This window comes from Sciurus vulgaris, assembly GCF_902686455.1.
Source record: "Sciurus vulgaris genome assembly, chromosome: 11".
Classification (NCBI taxonomy): domain Eukaryota; kingdom Metazoa; phylum Chordata; class Mammalia; order Rodentia; family Sciuridae; genus Sciurus; species Sciurus vulgaris.
The window spans coordinates 27,726,496-27,741,631 of NC_136472.1; the positions used below are offsets into that span (position 1 = coordinate 27,726,496).

The following is a 15,136-nucleotide window of genomic DNA, read 5'->3' on the forward strand; positions in this document are numbered from 1 at the left end:
AGTGCCTCACATGTGCAAGGCAATACAGCTTTTAATTTTAATTTTAATATAAAAAATTATGCCTGAGTTCTTAATTAAAATTTCTTTTGTTTTTTAAAATTATTTTTTGTTTTTTTTTAGTTGTTGATGGACCTCTATTTTCATTCATTTATTTCTTTATTTATTTTTTTCATTCATTTATTTATATGTGGTTCTGAGAATCAAACCCAGTGCCTCACACATGCTAGTCGTAGTGTTCCACCACTGAGCCACAACCCTGGCCCCAGTTTGTTGTTTTTTGTTTTGTTTTGTTTTGTTTTTTGTAGCAGTAAATTCCAGTCTTTCTTCTTTTTGGAGTAAGAAATATAATAATAGAGGGATCTAATCATTGTCTATTTTAGTTTGGCAGGCTTCCTGGCATAGCAGTCTTACAGATTACTAAGCCCGATCAACAGGGACACTCTTTAGACTAGATGACATTTTCAGAATTCTCTTACTTCAGATCTTTCTACTATCCTTCTTTTCTCCTTTATTTCATTTCCAGTATCACATTTATAGCCATTAAGGCTTCTCACAGATGGGGCCAAGAGTAAAGCAGTGTAAATATGGAACCCTGAAAGTACCACTGTACCTGCATATATAGTGTTCTCAGTATGATCAGACGACCTGGGTTCTTTTCTGCTTTCTGCTGTTTCTTTTAGGTTGGTAACATTATTCATTTAATAAAAATGTGTTGGTTAAATGCCAGCTGCTTTGCTGCTTGTGGTGTCTGTATCCAAAGATGAATAAATCAAAATCTGTACCCTCACAGAGCTCAGTCTCTGGTACATTTGAAGCAGGCACTAAGATTCTGCCACCAGGGAAGGAAGCATGGCAAATTGTGTAGGCCCAGTGGCCTCATGGCAGTGCCAGTCATACCAACAGGGGTCTCACTTCTTCCCCTTTCAGGCATTATCAACTTCCTTATCCAGCCCAGATAAGAGAGCTCCTGTCTTACTCCTTATTAGAAGCCACTTTACACTGTGGCTCTGAGAGAACAAATAGAAAAGTTTAAAGTACTTTGAGGCTTAATCTTTACAGGCACACATCAGAGAGAGTTGGGTTCAGTTCCAGACTACCACAGTGAATCTAGTTAAGGCGTGAAATTTTTGCTTTCCTAGTACATGTAGAAGTTGGTTTACACTATACTGTAGTCTGTTAAGTGTGCAGTAGTATTATGTCTAAAAAAATTTGCATTCCTTAGTTTAAAATTATGTTATTGCTTAAAAAAAAAAAAAAAAAGCCAACAATCATCTAAGCCTTCAGTCACGTTGGTGGCTGCCTACTGATCCAGGTTGGTGGTCGCTGAGTGTTAGAAGGCTGTGGCAACTTCTTAAAATAAGACAAGGAGGTTGCTGCATCTGTTGGCAGTTCCTTTCACCAAAGATTTCTGTGTACCATGTGATGTTCAAAAGCATTTTACATACAGTAGAACTTCTTTCAGAATTGGAGTGAGTCCTCTCAAATTCTGCCACTGCTTTATCAACTAGGTTTATGTAATACTCTAAATCCTTTTTGTTGCCATTTCAACTATATTCATAGCTTCTTCACCACAGAAAATTCCATCTCAAGAAACCACTTTCTTTGCTCAATCATTAGAAGCAAATCCTCATCCATTAAAGTTTTATCATCACACCTGTAATCTCAGAGACTCAGGAGGCTGAGACAGGAGGATTTCAAGTTCAAGGTCAGCCTCAGCAACTTAGTGAGACAGTCTTAAAATAAAAAATGAAAAAGAACTGGGATGTAACTCAGTGGTAAAGTTACACCTGGGTTCAGTCCCTAGTACAAGAAAAACAAAACAAAAAAACTTTTAGCATGAAATGGCATCAATTCAGTCACCATCTTTAGTCTCCACTTCTAATTCTAGTTCGTTTATCTTTTCACCACATCTGCATTTACTTCCTGCACTGAGGTCTTGAACCCCACGAAGTCATCCAGCTTCTCCTAAAGGTCTGTATATGTTAATATTTTGATCTCCTCCTATAAATCATGAATGTTCTTAATGATATGTAGAGTGATGAACCCTTTTCAGAAGATAATCAATTTACGTTGCCCAGATCCACCAGAGAAATCACTTCATATGGCAACTACAGCTTGAGAAATGTAGTTCTTAAATGATGAGACTTGAAAGTTGAAATTATTCCTTTATCCCTGTGCTGCAGCATTGATGTTGTCTTAGCATGCATGAAAACAACATTAATCTCATTGTACAGCTCCATTGGTGCTCTTGGGTGACTAGGCACATCGTCAATGAGCAGTAATATAAAAGGAATTTTTTTTTTCTTCCTGAGCAGGAAGTCTGAATAGTGAGCTTAAAATATTCAGTAGACTTTATTGTAAACAGATGTGCTGTCATCCAGGCTTTGTTGTTCATTTATAGAGCACAGGTGGAGTGGAGTTAGTGTGATTCTTAAGGGTCCTAGGATTTTCAAAATAGTAAATGACCACCAGCTTCATCTTAAAGTCACCAGTTGCATTAGCCCCTAACATGAGAAGCAACCTGTTCTTTGAAGCTTTGAAGCCAGCCATTGACTTCTCCTCTCTAGCTATGAAAGTCCTAGAAGGCCTTTTCTCTGTGTATAAGGCTGTTTGATCTACAGGGAAAACCTTTTGTTGAGGATGGCCACCTTCATTGGCTATCTAAGCTAGGTCTCCTAGATAACTCACTGTAGTTTCTACATCAGACCTCGCTGCTTCACCTTGCACTTGTATGTTGTAGACAAGGCTTCTTTCCTTAAACATCATGAACCAACTACTGCTCGCTTCAAATTGAAGAGAGTTAGGGCCTTGCTCTGGATTAGGCTTTGTCATAAGAGAATGTTGTGGCTGGTTGATTGATTTATCCAGACCACTACAGTTCTCCATGTCAGCGATAAGGCTCTTTCACTTTTCTCTAATTCATGTGTTCACTGGAGAAGGACTTTGAATACCTTCATGAACATATCCTTTGTACAAACTGGCTAACTGGCACGAGAGGCCTAGCTTTCCAACCATCTCTATTTCCAATACACCTTCTTCATTAACTGTAATCATTTCAAGCTTTTGATTTAAAATGAGAGATGTAGGACTTTTCCTATCACTTGAATAGAGACCATTGTAGGGTTTTTAACTAATAATTTCAGGACTATTGTGTCTCAGGGAATAGGGATGCCCAAGGAGACAGGGAGAGATGGGAACCTCCAGTTAGAAAAGTAGTCAGAACAAACATAGTATTACTTATCAATGAAGTTCACTATCTTTTTCTTTTTTTTCTCTTTTGTTTTTGTTTGTTTCAGGGGGAAAGGAGGTTGTTTGTTTGCTTTTTTGTTTGTTTGTTTTTTTTGAGATGGGGTCTTGCTCTGTTACCCAGGCCAGTTTGAACTCCTGGGCTTAAGCTGTCCTTGAACTGTAGACTCTTAGGACTGCTGGCATGTGCCACTGCACCCAACAAGCTCACCATCTTTTATGGGTTCCTCTCATGGAGCCCCCAAACAATTAATTGTAACATCGAAGATCCATAGATCACTGTAACTGATATAGTAATGAAAAGGTTTGAAATACTGTGAGAATTGCCAAAATATGACATAGAGACATGAAATGAGCACAGGGTGCTGGGAAAGTGTCACCAGGAGATTTGCTGGACACAAGGTTGCCATGAACCTTCAATTTGGGAGGGAAAAAAGGAAAAAAACACCAAAACTACAGTAATTGGAGATTACCCCTGTTGATCCTCAAATGAGATAAACAGTTTAAAGTGCACTGGACTATGTCTGACGCAGAGTTACAGTCTCCCGAGTTATGTTCCTTTTCTCCAACCCATCCACACCCTGCAACAAGGACCTCTGTGTGGAAAGCAGTGAAGGTCCTGTGGGGAGAGCTTGCCAGAATGCCCCTACTCCCATAGATGTTCTTCATAGAAGCCTGTGTAATACCCTCTAAAAAAGGAGTTCTTACAAGGTGAGAATGCCATTCAATGCAATACCCTCCAGTTCCATTCTTCCCTCTTAGTAAACCTGAACTGATGATCTCCCTGATCCCCAAGATCCAAGTTACCAAACGATGGATGTTGCTTACCTTCAATTCAAAATTTTTAACCTGATTAACCATCCTGTCCCCTCATCTCAGATGTGGAATGCCTATAAAAACTTAAATATAGCATATCATATGTAAATATAGAGCATACTTATAAAATAAAATTATAATTATATTTTAATAATTGTGTTATATCAATTAATATAATATATAAACTCTATGATCTCTGACATATTTTAAAGCTCTAGTGTCAATTTCATTGACAGAGTTGAAAACTTGGGACTTAGTGACACGGAAACTACTTGGATGTTTATTCGTTTGCACCTAACTGATTTTTTCATGCAGTCAAGTCTCAGAAGGCAAATTTGAAATTCAGGGTTCTAGACTTGTCAGAGTTTTTAGATTCTGTGTTTTTTAATATCAAACAGAATAAAAGTTACAAATTCAAATAGCCGAGGATGTGAAACAGGAAATATAAATAAGTAAAGCAAGTTGGAAGTAAGCAAGTGGACTTTTTATTTTTCCACTTCCAATTGAAATATGAGTCCAAGAGATAAGCAACTTTTCTTCTTAATTCCTCTTTTTAAATAATCAGACAAGCATGATAATAATTGACAATAGAAAACGGAAGCGACTGTGGTGATCTGCAGAGTAATGTGCTCCTTCTCAAGGAAGCAGCTGCTGCTTGGCAGTAGCCAGTTTTTATCATATGGAAACTTTGAAGAAAAGCCCAAAATCCAGATGTTTTGAGAAAAGTTGCCTAGTTTTTAAAATACTAGTAACTCTTTAAATACTATGTAGGCAGAAAATAACATCTGCATGGCAGCTTCAACTCTGGATAATACTTTATTATCTCTGATAAGAGACCAAGCTTTTAGATTAATCAATCTTTTTGTTTCTTAACCTAATTTTTAAAAATTGAAGTGAAATTCACATCACATATAATTAACCATCTTAAGCGAACAATTCAATGTTACAATTCAGTTACATTCACAGTGTTATACAACCACCATCTCTGTCTAGTTCCCAAACATTTTTATAACCCCAAAATAAAAACTAGTATCTATTAAGCAGTTATTTTTTTATTCACCCTGCCCCCTGCCCCTGGCAGTCACCAGTCTGCTTTCTGTGTCTATGGATTAACCTATTCTGGATATTTTATATAAATGAAATAATAAAGCATGTGAATTTTTGTGTCTGGCTTCTTTTACAGTGTAATGTTTTCAAGATTCATTCACATTGTAATGTTTATGCTTCCTTCCTTTGTAAATGGCTGAATAATATTCCATGGTGTATATATGTTTGTTGCACCATTCATCTGTTGGTAGACATTTGGGTTTTTTCTACCCGTTGGTTTGCGAATAGTGCTGCTATGAACATTGATGCGTAAGTATGCACACAGGTACCTGTTGTTATGCTAGATGCTTACGAGTGCGATTGCTGTGTCATTTGGTAATTCTCAACTTTTTGAGGAACTGCCAGGTTGTTCCTCAGAGTCATGCTTTATGGTACCTTCTGAACAATGGCTAAATCATTCTTACTCTTGGAAGCAGTGTATGAGCGTCCCATTTTTCTCCACACCCTTGCCAGTGCTTACTGTTTTACTTTTTTGATGTTCATTTTTTTCCTTTTGTTTGTAGCCAGCCTGGTGTGAAGTGGATGGCATTCTAATCTTTATTTGCATTTCCTTAATACTAACGATATTATTTTTTCATGTGTCTATTGGCCATTTATATATATTCTTCAGAGAAATATATATTCAAACCCTTTGCCAGTTTTTAAATTGAGTTGTTTTTCTCTTAAGTTGTAAGAATCCTTTATATAATGTGGATAGTAGACCCTTATTTTATACACATACACACACACACACATGAATATATATATGATTTTTAAATATTCTCTTTCATTTTACAGGTCATCTTTTCCTTTTCTTGAGACTATCCTTTGATGCATAACTGATTTTTGTCTTGATCTTGTACCCTGCAGCAGCTTTGCTGAATTTATTAACTCTAATAGTTGTTCTGTGGATATTTTGCAATTTTCTGTATCTAGAATCATGTCACCTGCAAATTGAGATAGTTGTATATCTTCTTTTCCAGTTTTGATGTTTCAACTTCTTTTTCCTACCTAATTGCCATGACTAGAATTCTTGTTACAGTGTTGAGTAGCAGCAGTGAAAGCAAAAGTCTTTGTCTTGTCCCTGATCTTAGGGGAAAGCTTTCAGTGTTTCACCATTGAGCATGATGTTAGGTGTGGTTTTTTATAAATATTACTTATAAAGTTGAAGAAGTTCCTTTTTGTTTCTAGTTGTCTGAGAACTTTTTATCATGAATGGACGTTGGACTTTCTAGAAGTAAGAATTGTATTAAGATATACAATGGGATTATTTGATATATATATACAAAGTGATGAAAGTGAATAGGCACTATGACCTAATATAAAATATGTAAAACTAACTTGGTGTTCTGTTGGATTTTTCCAATAAAAGTTGTTTTCCTGGTTTATCTGAAAGAAAAAAAAAAAAGATATACATAGTGAAATGATTACTACAGTCAGGCTAATTAACATGTGCATCTCATGTAGTTACCATTTGTATATATGTGGTGGATTTCTTTTTTTTTTTTTAAGTACTGGGGATTGAACCCAGGCTTTGTGTGTACCAGGCAAGTGCTCTCCCATGGAATTGCACCCCCAGCCCCTGGACTTTGCTTTTTCTGCACCAATTGAAATGATCATGTGTTTTCCTTGTTTCTATTCATGTGGTGTGTTGTGTTGATTTTCTTATGTTGAACAGCTTGCTCTTCCATTTATGGGATAAATCCAGCTTGGTCAGAGTGTATCATCCTTTTAATATGCCATAAATGGGATTCAGTTTGGTAGTAGTATGTTGAGGATTTTTGTAGCTATACTTACAAGGGAAATTGATTTGTAATTTTCTATTCTTGTGGTAGTAAAGTAATGCTGCTCTCATAGAATGAATAGGTTCTATTATTTGGAAGACACTAAGTAGGGTGTCTTTAAATGTTTTGGGAATATTCACTAATGAAGTCATCTGGCCCTGTGCCTTTTCTTTTCAGGGAGGATTGAGAGGGTCAGTGGGTACTGGGATTGAACTCAGGGGTACTCAACCACTGAGCCCACTCCCAGCCCTATTTTCTATTTTATTTAGAGACAGGGTCTCATGGAGTTGCTTAGCACCTTGCTTTTGCTGAGGCTGCCTTTGAACTCTCAATCCTCCTGCCTCAGCTTCCTGAGCTGCTGGGATTACAGTTGTACACCACTGTGCCTGCCATGAACTCTCTTTCCACCCTTTCACTTTCAGTCTTTCTGTGTCTTTCACTCTCAAATGATTATCAGGCAACACATTGTTAGATTATTTATTTCATCCATTTTGCCACTTTGTTTTTCAGTGGTATGTTTAATCCAGTTACATTCAAAGTGATTGCTGGTAAGAAAGGACTTACGTCATTTTGCTCTTTGTTTTCTAGATGTCTTATGCTTCTTTGTCCTTCCAATGCTGCCTTCTTTTGTGTTTGATTTTTTTCTAGTATACCATTTTAATGCTTTCCTCATTTCCTTTCCTATATATATTTTAATTGTTTTTTTTTAGTGGTTACCATGGGGATTATAGTTAACATTCATATGTTTTTTTACAATCTAATTTGAACTGATCCCAACTTAGTTTCAATAATATACAAAACTCTGCTCCTATGCAAACTGACCTTCTATATAATGTTTTTGTCACAAATTTTATCTTTCTTCACTGTGTGCCTATTGATTTAGATTTATAATTATCGTTTTATGCACTTGACTTTTTAGTCATATAGGAATCAAAATGAAAAGTTACAAATCAAAACTACATAGTACTGATTTTATATTTACCTAGTAGTTACCTTTACTGGAGTTTTTATTTCTTTGTAAGGCTTTGGGTTACTGTCTAATGTCTTTTCATTTTAGCTTGAAGGATTCCCTTCAGCATTTCTTTGCAGATACACTAGAGCAAACATCCTCCACTTTTGTTTATCTGGGAATATCTTCATTTCTTCTTCATTTTTGAAGAATAGTTTTGTAAATACAGGATTCTTGGTTGATCGTTGTATTTTGTTTCTCAGCACTTTAAATATGTTATCCTACTACCTTCTCATCTGCAGCTTAGTTGGGTGGATCTGGCTCAAGTTCCCTCTCAAGTTTGTAGTCAGACTAGTTGGCCAGGCAGTCATCTCAAGGCTTAACCAGAGCTGGGTAGTTTACTTCTGAGCTAGCTCAGTCGCATGGTTCTTGGCCTTTCTTGGCTGGCTGTGGGCAGAGGGCTCAGCTCCTCATTTCTTGGGCCTCACTATAGGGCTGCTCATAACATGGTAGCTGGCTTCCCCGAGAGATCCTGGAGAGAAAGGCAACCCCCCACACATGGTGTTTTGATCTTTTTATTTTTATTTTTATTTGAGTGAATGTTTTGGCATTCTTTATCTAACACTCAGATAGTATATCTTAGTGCATGAGAGAGAGAAAGAGAGAGCCACTTGCACCATGGGTAATTCCTTAGTGGAAAGGAACAGGAATCTCGTTCCCCGGAGGCATTGCCATTCTAAGGCTTTATTCAGCCTTAGAAGTGGAAGAACGGGGCTCCAGGGAGCTACTTCTCACAGCCTTGGGATGGAGCAGCAAACCTTTACAATTGACCTTTTCTCTCTCCTCTCTTATATTTCTGTCCTTCTACATTCAAAGAACTATGAAAATAAACTTAGACCTGAAAATGTCACTATAAACTACTTTCCCTTAGGAACTTTATTTTATGGAGGAAATGTGGCCTTTTTTGTTAAACTGGGGGGGGGGGGAGGGGCGCGGGGAGAAAAGATGAATGATTCTCCTGGTGGGTCATCTTTACTCAGATCATCAATCAACTCTTTTTTGTGTTCCTGTAATGAGTGAGGTTCTACACTAAACACAAAGGGGTGCAAAGCAAGGGCATACTAAATAGTCCTCACTCTTGAGTAGCTTATGGTAGACATGGGACAGGACTCTGGCAACACACACACACACACACACACACACACACACACACACACACACACGGCAGCATTTGTGCCCCATAGGAGCGCTTGCCACAGTATTGATCGCTTATACTTTCCTGATGTCATATTATGGAAAGCAGAGGGAAAATATGACAGTGTCCAGGAAAGAAAGTGAAAGATTTTTGTGATTATGCTAGTTTTTCAGGTCTAGTAAAATATTTCACAGCATTAAGATTTTTAAGAATCTTGTTTCCCACATGTGTGCATTATACCTTCATTAAAAAGGCTGTCCTCTCCAGTGTATGTTTTTGCCATCTTTTGAGTATCAGATGACTAGGTTTGTGGGTTTGTGTCTGTGTCTTCCATTATTCTGTACCTTTGGTCTGTGTGTGTGTGTTTATGCCAGTACCTTGCAGTTTTTGTTACTATAGCTCAGCAGTATAATTTGAAATTAGGTATTATGATGCTTCCAGCATTGTTTTTTTGACTTAGAATTGCTTTGGCTATTCTGGGTCTTTTATTCTTCCAGATGAATTTTAGGACTGTTTTAGAAGTTCTGTAAAGAATGTTGTTGGTATTTTGATGGGTCATGCCTTGAATCTGTGTTTTGTTTCTGCTACTATGGCCATTTTTAACAGTATTATTCTGCCAATCCAAGATTTCTTCTCTTGCCTAATTGCCCTGGCTAGAATTTCTAACACTATATTAAATAAGAGTGGTGAGAGTGGATATCCTTTTCTTGTTCCAGATTTTAAAGGAAATGCTTTCAGATTTTCCCCATTTACTATAAGATTGGCTTTGGGTTTTTCTTTTATAGTTTTATGATGTTGTGGTAGGATTCTTCTATCACTAGTTTCTTCAGTGTTTTTATCATGAATAGGTGTTGAGTTTTGTCAAAAGCTTTTTCTGTATCTATTGCGTTAACTAAGTGGTTTTTGTCCTTGATTCTGTTTATGTGATGAATTACATTTGTTGATTTGCATATGTTAAATCATTCTTGCATCTCTGGGATAAAAACAACTTGGTCATGTTGTATAATGTTCTTTAATATTTTGTTGAATACAGTTGGTTAATATTTTAGTATGGGTTTTTGCATCAGGGATATTGGTTTTGGATAAGGTTTTGGATTGGTTTTGGATATTGGATAAAGTTTTTCTTTCCTTAATGTGTCATTATCTGGTTTTGGTTTGAGTGTGATACTGACTTCAAAGAATGAATTTGGAAGTGTTCCATCCCTCTATATTTCATGGAATAATTTGAGGAGCATTGGCATTAATTCTTTTTAAAGGTCTGGTAGAATTCAGCTGAAAATCCTTCTAGTCATGTACTTTGCTGTTTTCTTTGTTTTTATCACTGCTTCTGTCTCATTACTAGTTACTGGCTGTCTAGGATTTCTGTGTTGATTCAGTTTTGGCAGGGCAGGTGTATCTGCAAATGCATCCACTTCTAGGTTTTCCAGCTTATTGGAGTAAAATTTTTCAAAATGATCCACTTGATTTCTGTGATGTTTGTGGTGATTTCTTTTTCATCTCTAATTTTATTAATTTGAGTCTTCTCTCTTTTCTTTTGGTTGGTTTGGCTAAGGGTTTATCCATCTTGTTTTGTCTTTTCAAAGAACCAACTCTTTGTTTCACTGATCCTTTGAATTCTTTTTTATTCTCAATTTTATTATTTTGACTGATCTTAATAATTTCCTTCCTTCTACTAGTTTTGGAATTGGTTTGTTTTTGTTTTTTGAGGACCTTGATATGCATCATTATGTTGTTTATTTGGAACCTTTTTGGTTTTCTTATGTAGACACTCAGAGCTATAAACTTTCCTCTTAGAACTGCCTTCATAGTGTTCCAGAGATACTGATATATAGTATCACTATTCTCATTTGGGTCTTAAGAATTTTTAAATTTCTCCCCTAATTTCTTCGATCATCCGTTCATCATTTAAAAGTGTATTATTCAACTTCTGTGCGTTTATGTAATTTCTGTGGGGTTTGGGTATTGATTTTTAATTTCATTCCATTATGATGTGATAAGATGCAAAGAATTTTATCAGGGTATTTATGGTTGTGGTTGTTGTTGTTGTTGTTGTTGTTGTATTTGCTAAGAGTTTCTTTGTGACCTAAAATATGGTCTATTTTGGAAAAGGTTCCATGAGCTGCTGAGAAGAATGTGAATTCAGTTTTGTTGGATGAATAGTCTAGAGATGTCTCTTAGATCCATTTGATTTATAATATTTTTCAGGTCCAAAGAATCTTTACTGAGTTTATGTCTGGGTGACCTAGCAAATGGTGAGAGAGAAATCATCTAGTATTATTGTAATGGGTTCTCTCTGAGGCTTTAATTCAAGTAGTGTCTCTTTTATGTAATTAGTTGCACCCATATTTGAGGCATAAATATTTATTATCATCATATCTTCTTGTTGGATTATTCCGTTTACCAGTGTGAAGGGACCTTCTTTGTCCCTTTTGGTTAATTTTGCTTTGATATCTGCTTTGTTAGATATGCGAGCAGCTACTCCTACTTGTTTTCAGACCCCATTCACATGGTACATCAATTTCCATCCTTTCACTTTAGCCTGTGGCTGTCTTTGCCTGTAAGGTGAGGCTCTTACAAACAATATATAGTTGGGTCTTGTTTTTTAAACTATTCTGTCAACCTGTCTTTTAATTGGGGAGTTGAGACCACTTGCACTCACTGTTTTTATAGAAAGATGTTTATTATGATTTTCGACATCTTTTGATGTTGTGTTTGTAGGATTGAAGTCTTGACTCCCACCAATCAATAATGAGATAATTTGATTCTAATTACTTATACTTACCATACAAAAAGACCATTTCATCCACAGTTTTTTTCCATTTTGAAAAACTAAATTAGGTTTGTATTTACAGTTTTATACCCACTGTTCTAAAATAATATGAGTATTTATAGAACTTCATAAAATGAATTATCCATTAGGTTGTGGGAAGAATAGCAATGTAATCTCAGTCTGTCAGTATGCTACTACCATTTGTGTTTAAAGATAGTCATGTTACTAGTGTTTCTGATGTTTAAGTGGATGTCTCTAGAAGGAGTTGGGAGTTTTCTGGACTTCAAGCCCTTGCAAGATGGCCCTTCCTTAGCAATTGCCTCTCTCCCCTAATGAATAATATAGGCAGGTTTTAAATATCCCAAGTAAAGGTAGTTCTTCAGTCTCTCTAGATTATTATTGGAATTATTCTTAAGAAGAGCATGACTATATAGGATGTTTCTGACACTCAGATCTTAAGTATGCTGGGGCTTGACCCATATGCAGTGACAATGGGCTTGCTTCTGGGAAGCTACCACCACATCCTACAGTACATTGAAATCAGAGCAGCTGGCATTTCATTTTATACATGGGAATTGTACCATGGATTTTTCTTTCTGTGTAATTTAGACTATTTTATTTACAGATTCATATTTACTTCAGTTTTACAGTCTAATATCTTCAGCTGAGTCTTTACATTTTACCCCCAAAGAAATCTATGCTATGAACTCCTCTATTAATGTTCCAAATTTGAGCATCTTCTTTCTTCAACTGTCTTTAACAGTTAAATTACTGTTTTGATTTCATTGTTTTAATAAAAAAAGAATTCTGAATCTTCATTGAATTTTTCTCTCCTAGACAGTTAAATCCCACACAGACACAGATGAAAAACAAACAGAGAGCCGTACCATCACCCCACCTGCTGCCCCCAAACCAAAACGGGAAGAGAACCCCCAGGTAGGTCCATCTTTCTAACGGCATGGCTTGGCCTGTGACGTGACGTTCATTCCCACATAAAGCGGGAGGGATACCTGCTTTCTGAATCACTCAGAGATCTTTTTCTTGTGCTTCCTTTATTCAACAGTATTATTTCCAAGTCAGCTTGGTGAGAGAAATGTGTTGAAATCATCCAGTGTTATTGTACTGAGTCTATCTGAGTCTTTAATTTGAGTAGTGTCTCTTTTATGTGTTTAGTTGCATCCATGTTTGGGGCCTAAACGTTCATTCATATCATATCAGAAAGAATTACATAACATTTGGGGCACATTTGAGTGTGGCCCTAAGAATCTATGCACTTACTTAAATATTTTGGTATTTCAAAGGAAAAGTTTTGGAATGATGATGTTCAAATACATGTTATAACTATACTGTTACATTCCAAATTATTATTATATTCTGTTAGTCACGGGTGTTTATAATATGTCCAGTTCACTCAGCTAATGTTTGTTTACATTATCGATTACAGTTGTTAAATGTGCATTTTTATTACCTTTTTATTCCTTTAAAACCCCAAATCCCAAATGAATTGGTAGTGTAAAAGTGGTTCACTGAAGCATAAAAGAAGAGATGAAAATAGTAACATCTATACTACAAACTAGGAGAGAATTACAAATATAATTAACAAACAAGACCCTGATACAAATACAGAACATGAATCTGTATGTCCTCATTCAGGAGAATATCTTACTTGATGTTTTTGTACAATCAGCTATGAAAGAAAAATGCAAACAAAGCAATATGATGATGAATCTCTGATAGTTGGATTTTATTACACTACTAATCCATTTCCCTCTATCCTCCATGCAGTCTTCATAATGAAACTGTCTGATAGTGGCATGAAGCCATCAAAACTTCATGTCTTTTTTTTAATATATTATATAATATATATATGTATATATGCAGTGATTTATTGAACTAGACCAGGTGTTCCTAAAACAAGCACCAAATGTAAATCTTTCTGATATGATGTGAATGGATTTTTAATTTTATTTTTAAAGAAAGGAACAAGTGTTGGGTATAGCTCAGTAGTAGAACAATTTCCTAGCATGCATGAGGTCCTAGGTTCAACCCCCAACACTGAAAAAGAAAAAGAAAGAGAGAACCAAAACTTGAGCCACAGAAAAGTACTAGTTACACAAATGGCTGAGAAACTCGTAAAATCATCCACAAAATTAATGACAAGTTTTGTGCTTGGTGGAGGAAAAATATACCACTAGCAAAATTTCCTTCCAAAAGAAACAAGAATATCTCAGGCCAGTGACACATGGTGTGAGCAGTCACATGCCATTTGTGTAGTAGCAGGTATTTCACCTCATTGGACAAAATCACTGCCGTAAGGAAAGTAGATTAGCTCTTGGTATACATACATATGAATGTGTGTGTGTGTGTGTGGTTATGTGTGTGTGTGTATTTGACAAAACTTCTTGAAACCTTTTTGTTCTGTCACTGAAACATTATTCCACAAGAGAGGAGATTTTTTTCATTTAATAAGTATTTTGTGAGCTTTACCTAGACTGGCAAAGATGAACTGATTTGAGTAACCCAGGATTAAAAACATGCATCTGATTGTCAGCCTGCACACTGCTTTATTAGCAGAGAATGTTGATGGACAGCCTTCTAATTGTTTTTGTTTGTATGTGGAACTGGGGATAAAAGCCAGGGCCTCGCATGTGCTAGGCAACTGCTTTGCCACCTGGCTACATCCCCATCCCTTCTTATTTTTTGAGACAGGCTCTCATTAAGTTGTCATGGCTGGCCTCAAACTCAAGATCCTCCTGCCTCAGTCTCCCAAGTAGCTGGGATTACAGATTGTGTACCACCACTCCCAACTGACAGCATTTTTTTTTTTTTTTTTTTTTTTTTTTTTGGTGCCAGGAATTGAACCCAGGGGTGCTTTACCACTGAGCCACATCCCCAACCCTTTTTATTTTGAGACAGGGTCTTGCTAAGTTGCTGAGGCTGACTTTGAACCTGCAGTCCTCCTGCCTCAGTCTCTCAAGCCACTGGGATTACAGGTGTGCATCACCACACCCAGCCTCAGCTGACAGCCTTGTAATCTTGATTTTATTTTAAAGAAATAGTGAAAATTAGGAATATGGTTATCAGCAACCACAAAGTGAATGCCATTTCAATATGCAGCATGGGAAATGGACCATGAGTTCAGGACTGCTGCTCTTTGCCAGCTGTGGAGGGGATAGGTGTCCACCAAAGGTTTTCAAATAGGAAGCAAAATTAAAGATACCTGTAAAGGCAATCCTCTCAAGGAATGCATCTTGAATAGTTTGAACCTCTCACTTTCAGATGAAGTATCA

General features: G+C 36.5%; 1 protein-coding gene across 22 annotated transcripts in view; it reads left to right on the forward strand.

Annotated features, from left to right (window-relative positions):
• The window catches only part of PHF21A (PHD finger protein 21A), a 173,881-nt gene that overhangs the window by 142,830 nt on the left and 15,915 nt on the right, over positions 1–15,136 (forward strand). For all 22 annotated transcript variants that reach the window (XM_079103427.1, XM_079103412.1, XM_079103429.1 and 19 more), the window contains one exon: positions 12,684–12,782. In XM_079103427.1, the coding sequence (XP_078959553.1) occupies positions 12,684–12,782 (99 nt within the window). The remainder of the gene's footprint in view (positions 1–12,683; positions 12,783–15,136) is intronic.